At 50.6% G+C, this 21,418-nt stretch overlaps 1 protein-coding gene across 7 annotated transcripts in view; it reads right to left on the bottom strand.

Annotated features, from left to right (window-relative positions):
* Nucleotides 1-16,605: 16,605 nt before the first annotated feature.
* The window catches only part of ZMIZ1 (zinc finger MIZ-type containing 1), a 229,344-nt gene continuing 224,531 nt past the window's right edge, over nt 16,606-21,418 (bottom strand). For all 7 annotated transcript variants that reach the window (XM_032491579.1, XM_032491576.1, XM_032491574.1 and 4 more), the window contains one exon: nt 16,606-20,382. In XM_032491579.1, coding sequence (XP_032347470.1) covers nt 20,275-20,382 — 108 coding nt within the window. In that variant the 3' untranslated portion in view covers nt 16,606-20,274. The remainder of the gene's footprint in view (nt 20,383-21,418) is intronic.

Raw genomic sequence — 21,418 nt, 5'->3', positions numbered from 1 at the left:
CTGTTTGGGCAGATGTCATCTGAGCTCCGGGCTCTCTGCCCTGCGACTGCAGGGAGGCAGAGAGCCTGCAATTCTGCAGTCCCCTTTCCCTTTTTTCTCCTGTTGACCTGTGTAATTTTCTTGATTCTCTTAGCTCGACCCTCAGTCTCTACTTAGTCATATCGATACCTCTCCCTTCTCCATTTGAATAAATCCCCTTTGAATCAACATTACTTACCCTCTACATAATCGAGATTGCCCACCACTGATGGCAAGCGTTGGGTTTTTATTCCAATGAAAATAAGCACTAGAAAAAAAAAAAGAAAAGAAAAGAAGCACTAGAGATAAGAATAGTTGTCATTTCTTGCACATTTAATAAACTGCACATGGTAAGAATTTACATTATTTCTCAATACTCACAAGGTCCTTAAGAATAGGTGCTAGTGTTCACTGCTCTTTAAAAATGAGGTCTCTGAGCCTGGCAGAGGTTATGTGAGCTGTCTGAGGTTACAGGGCCTTCCCCCTTGTTAAGTTAAGTGGCCGAGCAGCCGGCTTTTGGCCCTGCTCAACCTAATCCCAGAACTAATCTCCACTGTCGTTGAATTTTAGCACAGAAGGTCAGCAGGTGCAGGTCAGGCTGGGAGAGGCCTCAAATTATGTAACAGAGATCTCATTTGTTAGATGAGCAGAGGCTCAGAAAATTGATCGACTTGCATGCTGTGTTCCTATGACAGCGTGTCAGCACCTCGGGCCCTGGTGCTGGGCTGGCCTGAGCACACGGGGAGGTCACGGCGTCGGCCGCAGCTGCGTGTGCACAGGCGGCAAATTCAGCAGAAGGTGCAGCCGGGAAGGGAGCAGGGAACTCTGGGCATCAAAGGGGCAGCTCTAGAAAGGCTATTCACTAGAGGAGGGGTGGACGGGAGGCCATCTCCAGAGTGATGACGACTCTCACGGGCAGAGGACACTGTGGGGCTCCCCAGGACTCACGCTGGACCAGCGGGACCCAGGTTTGGGCTTATTCAGACAAGAAAGCGTTCTATCAGTCAGTGATATCACAAAACGACACTTTGAAGTAGTGAATTCCCCATGACTGGAGAGATGCCACAGGATGAGTGATGGGACCAGGTAAACTGTGAGGCTCCTTTCCGTTCTGAGACTCTGTAAGTCAGTCCCCAAAGGTGGAGGCAACTTGGGAGAGCGAAAAAAGAGCAGAGCACAACCTCAAATTCCTTGACTGGCAGGTTCTTTGAGGGACATGCAACATGAAATCGTAACAACCAGATGAGAATCCTAGCACATGGTTACTGGTTCCAAAATGGTCAGAGGTTTTGAAGCGTAGAAGCAAGTGGTAGGAACTGTAAAGAAAAGTACATCACTCCTTAGTGGCATGCGCATTGTGAATGTCAGCGCTGCCAGTCCCATCAGGCACTGCGGCTGGTCGGTCAGACTGCTGCTTACTGGCTGGCCCTGCCCCTGCCCTTGCCCCACAAGCAACTTTGTAGGAGGCCTTGTTTGCTGAGGCCCCCCAGTCCCGCCTGGCGCCAGCCTGGCCTGCTCAGCCGAGCCCCTCCCCAGGGCTGTCCCCACAAGCCATCTCCTCCAACAAAGGGCCAGTGTCTCTGGGAGGGCAGGTGCTGTGCAGGAAGGATGGCAGCCAGGCCTGCAGGGCTTCTGGGCGGTCAGATCACAGAGGAGTGACCAGGCCCTGGCTGGCTGGGGTCAGGGCCGGCAGGCTCGTCATTGTTTTTGTTAGTTTTGAACCACTGCCCCAGAAAGAGGTCAGGGAGGGAGGCAGGTGGGCAGAGGCTCAGGCTGGGGAGGTGTGTTTGCCAAGTCGGTGGCTAGAGGCTAAATGAGGGTCCACCAGGATGGGTGCAAATCCTCTACCCTTCCCACCGCTGGCCCCTCCCCAGGCTCCACCTCAAGCCCCAGGCCCCAGCTTGACCTGAGACCAGCAATGTAGAGCTGGAGTCCATCCCCTGCAGCCAGGAAGGAGGCCACCCTTTGGCACAGTAGCTGGTACCCCCACCACCAGCCCTCGTTTCCCTCTTGGCCAGCTCCACCAGACTATTGAAACTGCTACTCAGGCCCACTGCCCACCTCTCTGCTGCCAGGTTTGACCACCTGCTGGTCCTACAGGGTCAGCCTTCAAAAATCCACGGTTGGCCCATCAGCCCTGGGAAAGTTGCATCACCACCCCCTACCTCCAATAGGAGGACACTTCTCTGAGTACAGACTGGTCACAAGCAGGATTTAAGCCAACGATGGGCCAGGGCTGCTGACCACCTCAGGCCATATCAATAAAGGCCAAGTATCTAAAATGAGGGAGGTGAGAATCACCTTTGTTATTTGCAGCTTACACTAATGAGAACAGGACTGTCTACAAATATGGGAAGAAGTGTCACAGAACAAAGACAAATAAATGGAAGTTTCAGAGAGGGACGAATGAAAGCTACAGCTTTCAGGGCAGCATGAGGATAAATAGACATCTGTCAAGGATTTCACTTAGGTTGTATTTTTCCCACCAGTTCATAAGCTCCTTGGGGGTCTTGTTCATCTCAGTAACTCTGCCACCATCCCGGTTTCTTACTACCTGCTGTCACTCAGCTCATGGTGATGGCAATAAATACAGGATAGATCAATGGGTGGATAGATGGGTGGGTGGGGGTGGGTGAGTGAGCGGGTAGACAAACAAATCAACTGCTGACTTCACAGACGGGGCTGGGTGAGTCATAGCTGCCTGAATCCCGCACTGGAAGTTCAGGATAAAAGCTGCATGATCCTTACCAGCACAAAACCTAGGCTTCCCAAAGATTTCTTACAGAGGGCATTATACATAAGAGAAAGATGGATAACTTAGACTTCATCAGCATTAGCAACTTCTGTTCATCAAAAGACATCATTAAGAAAATGAAATAAAGAAGTGAAGCCATATCTCTAAGAGATGATGGGTATTCACTAAACTTATTCTGGAAATCATCTCATGGTGTATGGAAGTCAAATCCTTAGGCTGTACACCTTAAACTTATACAGGGCTGTATGTCACTTATAGCTCAATAAAACTGGAAGGAAAAATAAAAATAAAATTCACAAAGTAAATATGTGAAGTCATAAACTGCAAAGATATTCACAAGGCATATGCCTGACCAAAGTTCATATTCAGTACACATACAGAGCTCCTATAAATCAACACTAATAGGCCAAACAGCTTTCATCAACAGTAGTCAAAAGACGTGAACAGGCATTGCACAAAAAAAGGATATCCAGATAACCCGCAAGCCTATGAAAAGACACACAGCATCATTAGTCATTAGGGGAACACAGACTGAAGCCCCAGTGAGGTAGCATTTTATAGCCACTAAGATGGCTAGAATTAAAAGGTTGGCGAGGACGTGGCACTGCTGGAACTTTCCTGCATTGTTAGTGGGAGTGTAAACTGGTACAATCACTTTAGAAAACTGTTTGGCACTTATCTATTAAAGCGAAAACTGGGCTTGCCTATGACCCAGAAATTCCACTCCTAAGCGTATATCCAAGAGAAATGAGTATGTGCGGCTGCATAAATACTTTATTTGAATTCTCGTAAGAGCCCCATACTGGAAACAACCCAAATACCCGTTTATAGTAAAATGGATACACACATTGTGGTACATCCATACAGTGTGATACCACCCAGCAAAAAAAAAAAAAGAGCCAACTGCTGATACATACAACTGCAGGGGTGAATCTCACCCCAAACAGAGTGTCTACTCTGTGTGATTCCATCTGCAGGAGTACAAGAGTACATAAAGCTAATCTAAAGTGAGGGAAGTCAGACAGCGGTTACTTTTGGGGGTCGGGTTAGTGGGAAGGGGGTACGAGGAACCTTCTGGAATTCTGGAAGGGCTCTATAACTTGATCTAGGTGGTGGATATGTGTGTAAAATTCATCAAACTCTGCATTGATGATGTGTGCAGAGCGCTACACCTCAATAAAACATTTAAAAACCACATCCAAGTTTCCTCTGTTCTGGAAGAATTCAGCACACCAGCCTGGCAGTGGGGGAAAGGGAGGAACCCAGACGTGGCCCTTCAAAGAGGTGCAGTTCTTGGGACTCAGTGTAAAACATCTCAGAGGAGCTTTTTGAGAAGAGGCTGAGTCCTGGCTAAGGCAAGTGGCTGGATCAGATGACAAGGAGAGGATACTTCTTAAGGGAACTTCAAGGGGTGGGGTAATGATGACAGGGTGACACACGCCTGGGACTTTCCTGCCAGCTCTGCCCCAGGCTGCTGCGCACCTCACCTGTTGAGACCCACGGAGGAAGCCGGCCGGCTTCTGTGCCCCCCCGCCCCACCGCCACTGGGCCTGTATTCTGAGGGGTAGGGGGGCTCCGCACGAGCTTCCCATTCTTGGGGCTCTGGGAGGGGAAGGTCTGTGCCGGCAGCAGCCCACCCAGCTGAAATCAGAGGTACATGAGAGGAGGTGGGAGACAGGCAGGCTTTGAGCTTCTCCTCTGCCCTGTGGGACCTTGGTGTTCTCCTCGGTTACACAGGGAAGTTGGGCTACACTTCCCAGGTGGTTTTTACTGGCAGTTCTGACGGTTCCCTGGGTGTTCCAAATCACTCACAAGCCAAGGTGGCCTGCCGAGCCCGCACCCTCTTCCCTGCAGTGCAGCAAGTACACCTGGAAGGCCCTCAGGGCCCCCTCTGCTGACCTCACAGAGCCGTTGTCATCTGTGCTTCTTCTCCCATGAGTCAGGGAGCATCACAAGATGGTGACACAGGCAACAACTGGAAGCCCAAGGTATGGAGTGGGAACAGGCTAAGGGCCAACTCATCAAGGTGCAGAGAAAGGAACCCATGAGTCACACTCGCCTCCTTCCTCCCCTGACTGCTCTTCCTCCTGTCAACCAGGAGTGCCCTGTCCACCCTGCCCTCTCCACCTCCTTAGCATCCCTCTGGTCCCTCCTCCCTCCCCATTCTGCGGCCCCTGCCCCTGGTCTAGCCACAGCCCCCCACCTTAGAGACTGGAGAAGTCTACTGCATGTGTTCCAGCTTGAGCCCCTCAATTGAACTTCCTCATTGCTTCCAGGGGGTGCTTCCCCCAACTCCCCAACTTTATTCAAGGATAACTTACAGTCAATAAAATGCACAGATCTGAAGAGTAGAGTTTGAAGAGTTTTGGCAAATGTATGTCCTGTGTAACCAACACCCCAATCAAGGTACAGAACATTTCCATCACTCTGGAAATTTCCCTTGTACCCCCTTTCAATCAGTCACCCCCTTTCAATCAGTCACCTCACACCCAAAACAACCTCTGTTCTGATGAGTTTTGCAGGTTCTTGAATTTCCCATAAAATGGAATTTCAGTAATCATTATACACAACACACTCTTTTATGTCTGGCTTTCTTCACCCAACGTAATGTTTCACCCTCATCCACCTTGAACTTGTTGGATGAGGTTCCATTTTTATGAATGTAACTCAATTTGTTTATCCATTCTCCTGTTGATGGACAGCTAGGCTGTTTCCAGTTTTTTTTAACTGTTATAAAAAATGCTGCAAGTTTGTGTGTGGACATATATGCTCGTTTCTTACAAATTGAACTGCTGGGATATATAGTAGATACATATTTATCTTTATAAGAAATTGCCAAACTTTTCCAAAGTGGTTGTACTATTACAAACACCTACCGCCATGAGAGTTCTGGTCACTCCATATCCACGCCAACATTTGATGTTGTCAGTCTTGTTAATTTTAGCCAGCAGAAGATTTTTTAAAAACCACATCTAAACAACTCAAATGTCCATTGACTGATGAATGGATGAAAGAAATACAGTAAATCCATCAATGGAATAGTATTTGGTAATAAAAAAAATCAAGCACCAATACATGCTGCAACACAGATGAACCTTAGAGACACTATGCTAAGTAAAAGGAGCTGGTCACAAATGACCACATCCTGTATGAAGGATGTCCGGAACTGGCACATCCATAGGGACAGAAAGTGGATTAGCTCTTACCTAGGCCTGCCGGGATGGGAGGGCTGAGCGCTGAAAATTAATGGGCATGGGATTTCGTTTTGGGATAATGAAAATGTTCTGGAATCGATTTTGGTGATTCACAACACTGTGAACATACTATAAGCCATTGAACTTGAAATAGGTGAAATTGTATGGTCTGTATCTCCATAAAGCTGTTTACAAAACCCACCACATTTAATTAGCCAGCTACCCACTGTAGGTCCCCCGTGTCCTCAAGGTAAAGACTCCGGTTCTCAGACCCAATTCATCATCAACGTCCTCTCCCTCTTCCACAGGCGCAGCAGAAATCCTGCCGTTTCCAGACGCTCTGCACACGGTCATGCCTCTGAGCGTGTGCACATCCTGCTTCTTCTCCCTAATCGTTGTTCCACCTCATTCTGACTCATTCTTTGTGGTCCAGCTCACCTGACAGCCTTCTCTTACCCCTCTTCTGTTTGCTCATTCATTCGTTCATTCATTCATTTTTTCCCCAGCAAGTAATTATTAGGCATCTGCCGTATGCCAGGCTCTAGTCTAGGCACTGTGGATACAGCAGCAAACAAAAGAGACCATGTCCCTCATGGGGCGTGTGTGACTGTTTCACCAACAGTGTTAATTGAGCGCTTGGTAAATGTGAAGTCTTGTACCCCAGCCACTGTCCTGCTGGCCCCCCTTACATTCTGTGTCAACACTAACAACTGTGGACTTTTGCAAGTCGACAGTGGGTCTGCCTCCCCGCCAAAGTCGGGGACTCTGTGGGGTAAAGAGCCCGGACTGGCTCTCCTGGGCATCAGAGCAAGGATGATGCTTCCTCCACGAGCACGTCCCTCCACACCTTATAGAATCCTTGTGCAGCCCTGGTCCCATCTGCCTGCTCACCTCCCCTATTTAGCAAAGGGGAGTTGTGATGAGATGAGAAGGCAGGATGCCCACTGCCCAGATGGGATGACTGAGGCCCTGAGAGGAGAATGGATGAATGCCTGAGGTCACACAGCTGTGGAACTTTGCCAGGAAGCCAGCGTCTCTCTCTCTCTCTCTCTGCTCTGGGCAGTTTCCTTGTGGCCTGACCAGCTCTTCACCAGGAAGTAATTCCAGGCCCAGCCAGAACCATGGCCCAGGGGCTGGTGTGGTGGGTCAGTACCTGTGGGCATCTCTCAGGCTGGGGCAGCATGTGGCAGGACTGTCACGGCAGCCGTGTGTCTCCTGAGCCTCCTTCCTCGCCCTCAACCTGGCCCAGGTGAGTCACAAACACCTGAGCGTGAAGTGGTCCCCTGGACGTTCTCTCCCTGGAGGCATGCAGTTTACAAGGGAAGCCACAGGAGAGAGGGCCTCGAGCACACCTCCTTAATGGTGTGATTAATGCTCAGGTGCATCCGTCACTGTGACATCTCCTCCGAGGCCCCACAGACACTCGGCTCCTCGTACTTTTTCTTTCCAGTCTGTTCTGGCAGCAGCAGGGGCAGGGCTGGGTCTTCTGTAGGCGGTGCAGGGTATCTGAGACCTCCCTGGACCCTGCATCCTCAGGACTTTCCAGCTCATTACTCTTCGGTTGCCAGGGTCAGGGCCCAGGGGGCTGGAGGAATCACCTGCCTGGAGTGGTGTCCCTGTTTCTCCTGTTGCGCCAGGAGGGGAGGGAGCTCCCATTACTCCAATTACTCAGTGCTTCCCTGGGGTTCTTTCCTTCTCCGGTGGGGTCCAAGCTCTGGGTCCTCCGACTGAACCCTGGGACAGGGGTCTCCTTCCAGCCTTCTCCTGCTCCTGGAGGAAAGAGGCTTGGGGGACATACTCCTGCTTCTCCGTCTGCACACCACTAGGGGGCAGGTTCCTGGTGCAGCTCAGAGGCCACAGTGAGAGAGAAGCTGCCATCTCTCTGGACCCAGAAGATACCACTTATTGGCCCATAGCTGCAGCCCCTGACATGTCCCCTAGGTGTGGAGTTGCTGTGAAGGTGCTAAAGGGGGTTGGGTGATTGTTTCAAAATCTCAGGGACTTTGAGGGTAGGAATCAGGCACCGAGCCCTTCCTAGTAAGAGTGGTGTCCTCATGGACGGGAGGGCTGACCCTCCACCGGCCTCTGAAAAGCTGCCCACAGGGACCTCCTGCCACTTTCCCCGTATCCTGTCTCTCTTTGCTCTCTTCTCCTGGGACACCTCATCTTTCCCCAGAGCCATGACAAAACCTGGATCCTTACTGAGTCCTCACACTGTGACGGAGCCCAGGGGTCCTGTTTGGACTGGTTCTGGGAGTGACGTGTGGGGAGGATGGCAAGGATTTACCTCCATCCCTCCATCCCACCGACCTGGTGCTGTTCTAAAATAACTATGAATCCAGCACACCCTGCGTGGCAAACATGACTTTGGCTCACACCAGTGGTTTGGTAACCTATGGCTGCATGACAGACTAAAACAACAGCTTCCGTCAGTAACAACACTGATTCGGTGTGTGGACCTGGGGGCTGAGTGGACCCAGCCCTCAGCTGACATTCCACCCTCGGGGTGTTCTGCGCCCTCAGCCAGATGGTGGCTGGGCTGGGCTCATCTTGAAGCCTTCCTCGCTTCCATGTCTGGTGCTCAGGCTGAAAAGACTCAGAAAGGAGGGGCTGGAGAGAACAGGGGTTCTGTGGGCAACCCCTCACTCTATATGTGGTCTCGCCCCGTTGTCTTTCCATATTGGGGCTTCAGGTAGCTGGACTTCTTACATGGTGGCTGAAGTCTCCCAGATCTATAAGGAACATCCCTGTTTCTCCATCTTATGTAATTTGGCCTTTTTCCTGACGGTAACCTTGATGTTCCTTGATATTTAGGGAGCTCCCGTTCCTTCCTGCTCTGAATTGCATTACAACACATCTCTTCTGTTAACCTGACGATGACAATGAAGGATGTCCTGTCCAAATCATTTCACTTTAATCCCTGGGTTTCTTGCTAGACCAAGAACTGATGGGGAGACGTTTCAGTTTGAAGACAGACAGGCAATGTACACACACACACACACACACACACACACACACACACACACACACACACACAGCTTTGTCAGGTCTGGCCTCCCACAGTTCTCCCCTTACTAACAACACTCTGACTGTCTTGGAAGGAAACCTTTCTCCCTCTACATCTGAGTTTGTGGATCAATGTATCTGAGTGCCTTAGCCTTACTGTGTAAGCCAGTGTTCTGCAAATTTTTTCTTAACGGACCAGATAATACATACTTTATGTTTTGAGGGACAAGAGGCAAAATTGAGACTATGATGTGGGTACTTACATAATCGTTTAAAACGTAATCATTTGAAAATATAAAGACCATTCTTAACTTTTGGGCCCTAAACAGGAGCCTGGTTGAATTGGGTCCCCAGACTTGTAGTTTGCTGACTCCTGATATAAACCAAAGGGGTCCCTGAGGCACCTTCCACCAGACTCTTCCTCAGATGTCTGTGGGGTGGGGGTGGGGGGCAGTTTTGCCTGTGACCTTATCTTGACCAATCAGATCCTCTTTACCAGGATGTGACACCAGGACAGAAAAATATTTGGAATTTATTCTTTTTTTTCTAGATCTCTGCCTGATAAGCCTACTAGTTTCTGCTTCCATCTTGTCTGGATCAGAGCTCCTGTCTGTTATGAGATCATTTTCCATTCTTCCCTCCCAGCCTCTCAACTCACCCACATCCTACCAACAAATGCTTTTTTTGCTTCCTTCATAGTAATGAGTTATTTTCTGTTGCTGGTACCCAATGCTTCCTGACTGACATACACTAGTTGGCTCTCTTTGGGCAGCCATGATGCTATGATGGAATTTTCTGAGCATTCACTCTGGGTGTAGGAACCCTGAAAAAGCCCAGTATGCTGAGTCCCATGATCCTCAGCCCTGAGACTCTACCCAACTGGACCCTGGAGTTCTCCAAGCCCTCTCTCCTGTGGACGCCAGGAAACTCACCTCCTTCTTGGAGTGGGATGGCACAGCTGGGAGAGGGGAGAGGGGGTGCCTGGCACCAGCCGCATCCAAGTCCATATCCCTCCCATGGCCCTTTCATGAATTTATTCTGCCCTCTCGGCCAACGATTATACCTTAGGCTCAGGCCAACCAAAAAGTAAGGGGCTGCGTTTGTCAGATGGTTTCTCCAGTGGCTAAAGCAGTGCCTGGCAGAGACCCAGTTCAAATTAGCCAAGAGGAAAGGGGAATCTCAGGCACAGAGTGTGCCTGAGAGATACTCGGACCAGGGTCTCTGTGCTACCCTCCTCTTCCTCTCTATCCCTCTTCTCTGATACTCTCTGTGTGGCAGCCTCATGGTCTCTAACTGCAGGCCTCCCTCTCCATGTGGCCTGAGACATGACAGCCAGCTACTTCCAAGCTTGCATTCTCACAGCATCATGGCTCAAGGAACACAGCGTCTCCATCTTAGCACCAGAATGGAAAAATCCTAGGAAAGGATTCTGATTGGTCCTGCTGGGCTCTGGGCCCGCCCCCAGGCCAGTCATCACAGCCTGGAAAGCAGGGTTGTGTCAGCTCCCATGGAACCATGAGCAGAAACTGGCTGTGGTAGATTGCAGTTGTGTACCCTGAAATCTCCTCCCTCTGTTGTCACCTCTTTGCAATGTGCTGTGGAAGCACTCCTCATCAAGAGGTGGAGTCTATATGTCCTCACATCATGCACAGAGATAAATTCAAAATGGATTAAAGACTTAAATGTAAGACCTGAAACCATAAAACCTCTAGAAGAAAACATAGGCAGTCGCTCTTCAACATCGGTGTCGAATATTTTTTTGGATATATCTTCTCAAGCAAGGGAAACAAAAGTGAAAATAAACAAATGGGACTACCTCAGACAAAAGCTTTTGCACAGTGGAGGAAACTATCAACAAAATGAAAGGCTGCCTACTGAATGGGAGAGGATATTTGCAAATGATATATTTAATAGGCAGTGAATATCCAAAATATTCTAAAGAACTCACCCAACTCAATATCGGAAAACAACCAACTCGGCTGAAAAATGGGCAGAGGAAATGAATAGACACAAGAAAGACATACAAATGGATGGCCAACAGGCACATGAAAAGATGCTCAACATCACTAATCATAAGGGAAATGCAAACCAAAACCACAATGTGACATCATTTCACATCTGTTAGGATGGCTATTATCAAAAAGACAACAAGTGTTGGAGACTGAAAAGGGAACCCTTGTGCATTGTTTGTGGGATTGTAAATTCATGCAGCCTGTGGAAAACAGTATGGAGATTTCTCAAAAAATTAAAAATAGAACTATCATACAATCCAGCAATTCCACTTCTGGTAATTTATCCAAAGAAAACCAAAACTAATTCAAAAAGATACATGCACCCCAATGTTCATTGCAGCATTATTTATGATAGCCAGGATATGGAAGCAACCAAAGTGTTCATTCATAAATGAATGGATAAAGAAGATGTGGTGTTAATATACAAGAGAATATTACTCAGCCATAAAAGAGAATGAAATATTGCCATTTGCAGCAACATGGATGGACCTAGATAGTATTATGCTAAGTGAAATAAGTCAGACAGAGAAGGACAAACACTATATAATTTCACTTATGTGTGGAATCTAAACAATAAAACAAATTAATAAACATAACAATACAGAAACAGAGTCATAGATACAGAGAACGAATAGGTGGTTGCCAGAGGGGAGGGGGAATGACAGGAGGAGAGAAAAGGGTGAGGGAGATTAAGAGGTACAAACTTTCAGTCAATAAAGGAGTCATGGTTATAAAATGCACAGTGTGGGGAATATAGTCAATAACAATGTAGTATCTTTGGTGACAGATTGTAACTGGACTTATTACGGTGATCATTTCAAAATATATAGAAATATCGAATCACTATGTTGTGTAACAGGAAATAGCATAATGTTGTAGCTCAATTATATTTCAAAAACAAACAAACTCATAGAAAAGGAGATCAGATTTGTGGTTACCAGAGGTGGGGGTTGGAGGCAGGGGGAATTGAATGAAGGCAGTTAAAAGGTACAAATTTCCTGTTATAAATACTAAGGTTGCAATGTACAAAATGATAAAGATAATTAACTCTGCTGTATGTTATATATGAAAAGTTGTTAACAGTAGATGCAAAGAGTTCTCATCACAAAGAAAAAGATATAATTTTTCTATTTCTTTAATTTTGTATCTGTGTGAGATGATGGATGTTCAATAAAATTATTGAGGCAATCATCTCATGATGTATGAAGTCAGATCATCATGCTGTACACCTTAAACTTATACAGTACTCTATGTCAATTGCATCTCAATAAAACTAGAAGGAAAAAAAGAAAAAGAATTAAAAAAAAAAAAAGGTAGATTCTACTCCCTCATGCCTTGAATCTGGGCTGGACTTGTGACTTGTTTTGACAAATGGAATGAGGTAGCAGGTCTGTTGTATCAAGTCTGAGCTTTAGGAAGCCCTGTGCACTTCATCTCTCAGAACCTGCCCACACCATTTGAACAAGCCCTGGCCAGCCTGATGGGCGATGACAGACATATGGCCCACTTACCCCATCCCCTAGTTGACAGCCATCCAACTGCCAGACACGTGAGTGAGGCCATCTTCAATTGATCGTCTGCTGACTGCAGGCACACGAGCAAGCCCAGCTGAGATTAGATGAGCAGAGATGGTCCCGATCAGAGGAACTGCTCACTCATGGGCAAAAAATAAATACCTGTTTCAAGCCATTCATGATAAATAGCACTCGTTATGCAGAAAGTTTAGCTGATATACTGGCTGAGTGTTCATCAAATCCACGGGGACAGATAGAACCTTGCCTTCCAGTCCATAGTAACTGCCCCAGGGAGCCGGCCCAGAACCCAGCTGGACCAATCGAAACCCTTCCCTAGGAGTCTCTCTTCCCATCTCGTGTAGTTAGACTGCATTTCCTAGGTCGTTGCTTCCTCTCTGAACTCCTTCCCAGCTACCTTTGCGTAGCCGTGTTGTTGAGCTCCAGTCAGTAGAATGTGGGCTTGATGCACAAACTCACTCTCTACGGGGCCCTCCTTCGTCTTGCCCCGTTGGCCAGCCAAACGCATCAGAGACCTGCAGGACCCAGAGGAGGGCAGGGCTCCAGGATGGGAAGAACCTGAGTTCATGAGTGACCACACAGACAGCGCCCCACGGGGAACACCCACGCTGAGCTGAAACGTGAGCACCATAATAAGCCCCGGATAGTTCAGTGCTTATCTGCCACAGCAGCATAGCCCAGCTCACATATCAGAGGGGGGCAGAAAGAAGGGCAGAGGGGAGGACCCGGCCCAGAAGAAGGAAGGAATTTGCCCACTCCCAAAGGCGCAACCACATGCCTCTTTCCCAGTCTTCCTGTCCCTGATGGTCTGTTCTTGATCTTTCCAGGCCTCTGACCAACTAGGAAGCCATTTGCCCCTGCCCACGAGTCCATGTATCTCTTTTTCTCAGTGACTTCTCTCTCCATGCAGAATAGATGCGCAGCCCAAATCTCTGCCTATCAGAAGGATGCCCTCTCACCGCAGTCTTTTGGCCCCTTACGTGGGGCTGTAGTGCAGGCTTGGCCCACATGGGGTTTGCATCCACATACCAAGTGGCCTCATCTGTGAGCCGCACTCAGGAATGTTCCTTGTCTGTCAGCTGGTTATAATAAACCCTTCACGTGGCAATAGATATCTTCCAAGGGGAGGTGTGGGGCCACCGTCTTCATCTCGAATCTTGGGATCTCATTTCATCCCTACTAGGGGCTTGAGACAGAGCATCCAGCCCATTCTGAGGTCTTTCCACTCTTACAATGAGGTCCTTGCCTGATCTCACTCTGTCTGTCCTCCAGCTGCAGAAGATAAGTTCAGTGCTTCTTGCAAAGAGGTTTCCTTGGACTTTCATACTTTGTTTCAAATGGCTAATGAAGCCATCTGGGACTGTCATTTCCTTTCTTTGATGAATCAGTGACACTTAGCAACAGCCACTCAATTCCATAGTCTTAGCAGTTATTCTTTCCTCCTCCATCTCAAAGGCCAGAGATGCTGCACCAGCTGGTGTAGCCCCCTCACCTGTGTGCCATCCCGGTTCACTACAGGTGGAAATCATAGCAGATACAGGGCTACCCCATGCCCACAACTGTGACCAGTGATGGGACCTCATTCACATCTGGTCAGTGACCTGCCTCCAGCATCCTATTCTCAGAGGCTACCTCCCAGGCTAAGAAGTTTCAGAGAACTTCAGAGACATGGGTTGCAATGTGTCAAGGAGGATGGGTGATCAAGGAGGCTGAGAAGTCTATGTGAGAAGGAGCAGGGAGAGGCTGGACAGCAAAGAGTGGGGATGAGGCTGTTAGACCCAGAGCTCAGAGCTCCAGACCTGGGGATGGGGGAGGCGGGGAGTAAAGGGAAGGAGCTGAAGTCCCTTCCAGAAGAGAAAGAGGTCACAGTGTCAGGGGCTCAGGGAGAGGCTGGCCCTGGCTGGGAAAGGGACACCACATCCTCTGGGCCTGGGTGGAGGAAGATAAGGCTGGGGGAGGATAGAGGTGGGTTTGTGGGTGGGGGAAAGTTAGTGGGGGTCTGTGTGATGGTGGGATAGCCTGCAGAGTGAGGTGGAGCAGAAGGCTGGAACAGAGCAAGAAGGAAATGGGTGGATGGGTGGGGAGACCCTGCCCTGAGGTCGCAGTGAGCCTGGAGACCCTAATTTGTCCTGGCAGCGACCTGCAGGGCCGAGTAACTTTCCCCACCAGCACCCTATGGCCTGATGTGGAGAGCCAGTCATTGGATTCAGGGTAGGGGCTTTGCAGGGCAGGGTTGGGAAGAACTGAAACCCAAGATGACCCATGGGCTGGCTGGAGGATGTGATGCATGGCCGGGTGAGGAGAGGGAGGGAGGGCAGCAGAGGGAGGACAGAGGAGTGGCGGGAAGTGGAGCATCAAGCTGCCTTGAGCCAGGCCCTGGCTGGGCTTTTCCCCTGGGCTTTTCTCATTCTAAGCCCACAGCAGGAGTAACCAGTCTCAGGAGGAGTTAGTGGGGTGGAGTAGGCGGGTCTCCATGCAGACCTGCTAGGCAGTCACCAGCCTGAATTTAGCTGTATCCTTGGCTTCAGTCTCCAAAGCTAGACTAGCAGGTTTGCTTTTTATCGTGAAGGGAGCACTGCCCTGCCTCTGCCTCCCCAGCCCCTGCCCACTTCCTGCCTTCAAGGCAATGGCATTCAAACTTTTTGTTTTTAACCACAACCCACAAGTAAGAATTAATTTTACATCATGACTCAGCAGACACACACACACACACACACACACACACACACACACACACAACTGCAACAAAAGTTTCACCATACAATCTTCACCCTTACTTTCTAGGGTGCTCCCAATGTTTTCTACTTTATTCTCAGTTACATCTTTAAAAAGTGCTGGTTACAACCCATCAAACTGATTCCACAGGCCACTCGATGTGGCCACGGGGAAGCACCGCCCCATGGCAACGAGGAGCTGGGGGCCCCACCTGGGAAGCTGTCACGGATGCCACTCACCCCTTTTCTGGAAGTGTCTGTTTTCAGAGAAAACACCTCCTGCCCTGTGATGCTGGCAGAAGGTGATGACCACAGGCTTTCATTTTTAATATAAATTCTCCTTCTCCCCTCACATCTCCCCGAAAGAGAAACTGGCCACCTTGGAGAAGCCCCAGAGGCGGGGGACTTCCAGGCCCCCAATTCCCCACAGGCATTTCCATGGCTGGTGACACCAGCACCCTCCTGGCTCAGTCCTGCATACATACACCCGCTCACACGCAGACCTTCACCCTCTCCTGACACGCATTCCCACACACACACACATACTCCGGGGACACATTTTGGGGCGCTGGCCAGCCCCCACTTCCTTCTTTGGACTTGCTCTCACCCAGTCTCTGTGGGGGTGGGGGGCCCACAACAGACACATTTGCTTTTCTCCTGTCCCCTGAGGCCAGAGCTGAGTAAAGGGGACGGCGGCAGTGGCTGGTAGGCTCTGAGAATCAGATTCACTTCCCCAAAGTTCAGGAGGAGACACAGGAAGGGCAGTCATTTGTGTCTGAGGCTGTAAGGACTGTTAGAACCGGGGCCTGAGCAGGGGCTGTAGCAGAGAATCCTATGTAAATTGCAGTCACCTGGCAAGGGAAGACCCAAGGTTCCTTTGGAGGAGAAGGCAGGCAGGGGTGCTGAGGAGTGGGTTGGCCAGAGAGATGGTCAACAGGAGTGGCCATGTTGACATGAATAGATTCCTGTTCCTAAGCCCAGAGAATCCAAAGGGGCTCACTAGCAGAGCCCAGCCAGCACAGTGCACCCTCCCTGAGTCACGTTTGGTCTGAGTTCCCAACACCCCACACGGCCTGGCCCAGTTCAGGGACCTCTCCCTTCCTGCCTGTCCATCCCATCACCAGGCCCAGGGCCTGCTGGTGACCGGGGCCCACCAGGAAGTGAGGGCACTGGGCTCTGAACAGTCACCTGACCCAGGTTCCGAGGCCTCTTCCAGGGACACCTGTGGCTGGGGCGCCTCCAACTTAAGACGCTAAGCACCTGACAGCATTTTTTTTTTTCCAGGCTGATTGGGCAGGGGTGGTGGTTTAAAAGCCAAAACAGAAACACCCAAACCACTCCTTAACATTCACAAAATAGCTAATTCGCCAAACCTTCGTTTTTGTCCATTTATTTAGAAAAAAATTAACATGGGCAAATGAGATACCTCAGTGTTACAACAGAGTATAGAAATGTCTAGCAATAGTCAAATAATTTGATCTTTAAATACAAAATAACCACATGAACACCTAATATACAGGTTTCATCTGAATACATATTTATTAGATAAATATTAGAGGTTGTCACATTATCTAACTACATACAGCTTTGCAAGACTAGAAATCACAATTAGTTTTCTGACCAGTTTAAAGTATGAAATGATTGCATTGTACAGAGATGTACACAATGATGGTTGCTGTGGGAAGTTACTTCGGGCTGCACTGTGGGTGTGTTCATGTGTGTACGTGGGAATCACCTGCGATCATGATATCAAAAATTATACAAAGTATGAATTTGGTTACAATTTTCTTCTGAAATCCCCGTTTCTTTTCATTATTTCCATAGCACCCTAAAAATACACAGGTGGCAGGACTAGTACACTGAAGCTAAATAGTACATGTAGGTAAAATAAAAACAAAATGGAACAAAAATTCCTTTCCACACAGAGTCAGAGTATATTACAGGAGACAGATGCGGAGAGAGACCTCACATACACTAACAGACAGGATCTAGTTTTTCCACATTAAGATGGAATTCCAAGCCTTTTTTTTTTGTTTTGTTTTGTTCCGTAAAATAAAAACAATACACATTCCGAGGGAAATGAATGCATCTGTTAACATGTCTCTATTTCCCATTTACATATGTACACACGTCCCTTGAGTCGCTGCCGCCGACGTCGCCCTGTCTGGGTAGGTCAGGCCGAGGGAGCAGACGTGTCGCGCTCTGGGGGTTCAGGGCTTCCGTTAGGGAGAAAGTATTAGAAGTTTCTTAAAAAATAAAAATGGCTACAAGGAACATGATACACGGGTAAAGCTTCAAACCAAGAAGATGGGGGGATTGCTTGTACCTGGGCCTTCCCGCCTGCCAGCCGGCGCCCCATCCATCCTGTCGGGTCGGGGCAGAAACATGCCTGTGGCCTGGGTGGGTGCTTGTCATGGAGAAGTGACTTGCTGAGGCATTGTTTTTGCTGAGGTTACTTATGGCTCCGAGTAGTCATCCGAAAGGATCAGGGAAGCATCTCCCCAGAGTTCAGAAACGCCCCTGCTTGGGGAGGCTGTCGTCACCTGAAAGTGTCACCAGCTGGGGTCTGCTCCAGCCCCGGATGCTTTGATGCCACCCGCTCCCCTTGGCCTGGCTCCAAAACCGCTCTGGAAGAGCGCGGGCTTCAGGCACCACGGTTCTGGAAAGCTCTTTGCTGAACTTGCTGGTGGAGGCTCGCTTGGGAGGGGACCCAGGAAACCTGCCTCGGGTGCCAAGCCCATGGTTTCCTCAGAGTTGGTTGAGGGAGGTGCCTGGAGCCTGGGCTGGGGGGAGCATGTCGACCCTCTGCACTAGAAAGCTGTGGGTAGGTCGGTGAGCAGAGTGGGGACACCCCAGTAAGAACCAGAACGGACCCCAGGCCTTTCTGAGAAGAAGTGGCATGGCAGGAGGCGGGAACTTCCAAGGAAGGCATCTGTAAGTCTGTCTGGGGCGGAACATTCCCAGATGGCCTGACACAGAACGTGGCCACCTGCTGGGGCAAAGACGGCCACATGCTACCACCAGCCAACTGGGGATGGCTCTAAACAGTGGGTGACCTGGTCTTCTAACTCACGGTACAGCCACCCATGCTCTTGTCCCTTCATCTGTACAAATGGCCCTGGTTGCTTTTTTGTTTTTGTTTGTTGTTTTTTTTTTAAAAAAAGGGACTCGGTCTTTGTCGTTGAGTCAAGGTATTTTAAAAACACCAGCAAAGGCTATAACCAGGTCATGAAAATGTTGAATATTATCAAAGACAATACTAAAATATTCACAAAGGTATTTACAAAAGCAATTCTTAAAATAATTGATTTGCATACGGAACACCACGCTGTTTGAAAAACCTCGACAAGGGGGACAAAGGAAAAGGGGCGGGGATGGGACGATGGCAGCCTTCCTGCAGAAAACCTTGTGCCAGGCCGTCTGGTAGAGTGACTGGAACTCAACAGCTGAGGCCATCGTTCCGGTCAAATCCAGAGGAGTGCTGGGGATCCCCGCCCCCAACAGAAAGGGAGACGGAGACTGACAACAGACAGTGGATGGGGGAGCAGGCGAGGGCCCTGGGCAGCAGCAGGGAGGGGCGTGACAAATTTACCGAGGGGACCCAAGCAACCTGATGGCCCGGCAGCATCACAGGCCACGCGGCTCTGGGGAGCACAGAGGAGCATGGAGCAAAACACGCACCAAAAGCTACCCGGGAGACTGACAATGAGCAGTAAGCCGGATGGAGTGAAGCAGAGGCTGCTTCTGCTGGAGCAGGAGTGTGGGCTAAGCTTTTGGGGGCAGAGGGACACAGAGGGAAGGAGAGACGGCAGCCAAGTGCGGCATCTGAGACAGCCACAGAAACACCACGCAATGCTCGAGGGTACATCCTGGCACAGGCGGCAACGGACTGGGCTGGAGTCGGGGAGGGGCGGCCTCGAGCAGAGGGGCAGACCAGACCAGACGAAAGGGCCAGAGAGATAGCAATGCCTGGGTTCCTGCGGCTGAGCCCGCGTACGCCCTGCCTTTCCACCACCACCTTGCCGTCTGGGTGGACGAAGGGGAACCAGGACAGAGGGAAGTGGGTGTCCCACGTAACAGTCCTGGAGATGTGGGGAGGGGGAGCAGGAGGAAGGAAACAGAACACGTGGAGAGAAATGGTTTGCTTGCTGTCCAAGTCCAATGTTCCTTTTCTCCAGATGACTTTGTAGCTTTAAGTTGCTGTCGTTTAAAAACAGGGAGTGGCTTGGAGCAAAGTTATAAGTTGCTGTTTCTATTGGACTCCAACTCTGCCTGGCGGCACATACCCCACCCCCGCCCCCAACTAAGGGCACAGTAATTTCAGCTCGGTTCCTTCTCTCTCTGCCCCCTCAAGGCTGGGCCCTAGCCTGAGTTCAAAGGTTGTGGAGCCATCCTGGCTCTGAGGAGGCCCTGACCCCCTTTCCCACCGGTCCCCAACCAGGAATGGCTCACCCTCTCCCAAACACAGAATCTTGTCCTTTTTCTCTGCTTTCTGAGAATGTTTTACAGGGTATCCTGGCTTAGAGGGCAGGGGTCCAAGTGACAGCCTTGGCCCCTGAGAGTTCTCTTTCCCAGAGGTTTGTGCTTTTCTGTGGTGGGGGGTGGTGGTGATGGTGGGCAGGCCGTTCTCACTTCCGCCAACCACCGCTGTTCCTCCAAGGCTCGGGGCCGCCAGGGTCTGGGGGGCCCTCCCTCAGGTTCACAGTCACTTGGAGGTGGCTCTGGGCCAGGAAGCAGGGAGGCCAGGTTACAGTTTAGAAACTGGAAGACCCTGGTGGGGCGCCGGAGGGTCATCTGGAAGCCACCATCAGTGTGTGCCCCCTCCCTGGCTGGCTCCCCGTCTGGAGGGTCATCTTCGGGGCCTGCTCTGGGCATGGGCTCCAAACCCACGCCGCGTCCGCAGCGCACCCTCCCTCCCCCTGCGCTCTGAGATGGCCGCGGCGGGGTGGTCCGAGGGCAGGGGCTCCCGGCGGGAAAGGGTGTGTGGGGCAGACGGGGGAGGGGGCCGCGTGGGGAGGGGCGGCCCTGATGGAGGGGTGGGCTTCAGTTGTTCTCAAAGAGAGACAGGAGGTCATCGTTACTATTGCTCGGCAGGTCAGGGGGGTCCAGGTACGAGAGGAGCTCGTCAGGGTTTGTGAGTTCTGGAAGAAGCTGGAAAAGAAGCACAGAAGCCCAGATGAGGTGTCGGCTGAGGGCCGAGCCGGCCCAGGGCGAGGGAGGCAGGGCACCCCAGGCCTGTCCGTTCGCCCCCTACCTGTCTCCTGGGACCCTGGCCCAGACAGGGGAAACTACCAGTGCTGGCGGCCCCCAGGTGCATCTGGGCCACCGTGCTTACTTCGAGCCTGGGAGAGAGGGCCCCTCCGCCCATCAGTTCCGTGGAAAGGACCCAAGAGGCTTCGTCTTGAATAGAGCATTCCTTAGACCCCGCCACGGGGAGCTGCAGGTCACTCAGCTTCCCAGCAGAAATCATGCAGCTTTGCACATCAGGCTGGGCGGTCCCTGTGGCTCCCCTGACCCTGCACCTCTCCCGAGAGCTCCCCGCTCTTGGCTGGCTGGCCAGTAGCAGTGTTGCTCCCTGTGCCCCTGGGCAGAGGCTAGACTAGCCCTCCACCGTGAGGTCCCTGAAGCTTTGGTCTCTTGCCCTGGTCTGGGCTGGGGAAGAGAGTTGGGTAAGAATCTAAGACGGCCAGAAAGCCGAGTGAACCCGATTCACCACAGAGACTCTGACACTGCTGGGGCCAAGGGTGACAGTGGGGCTGGGATGTGAAGGGCAGGAGTGACTGAGGAGAGGGATGCCTCCTCTCTGGGAATCCAGGGCCTTGGGGTGAGTGACAGGAGGGGCAGATGTTATGTTCTTCCCTGGCAGCCCTGGCCAGCTGCCCAGCACCCATCAGTCAGTGTCCCCCGCCCCCACCTTCAAGACCATTCAGTTCTCAAGGGGGGTGACCCCTGAATCTCAGCTGCCCACTTCCGCCTCGGTCACCCCCTCCAGCGTGACCCGAGGCCGATCCTACTGTCCCCTACACAGGGGCCTCTTAGAGTGAGCGATGGAGCGAGCAGAAGCACAGGGCATGACAACACACAGACTAGAAACTGGAGACAGACATACACCAGCAAGACAGACAGAGGGACCCTGTCCCTCCAGGCCCTCCCTTGCCTTGGGCCAGAGAGTGTGGCAGACGCGGAG

This window comes from Camelus ferus, chromosome 11 (genome assembly GCF_009834535.1).
Source record: "Camelus ferus isolate YT-003-E chromosome 11, BCGSAC_Cfer_1.0, whole genome shotgun sequence".
Classification (NCBI taxonomy): domain Eukaryota; kingdom Metazoa; phylum Chordata; class Mammalia; order Artiodactyla; family Camelidae; genus Camelus; species Camelus ferus.
Note: the sequence above shows the minus strand (reverse complement) of the source record. Positions and strands in the feature narration are given on the sequence as shown.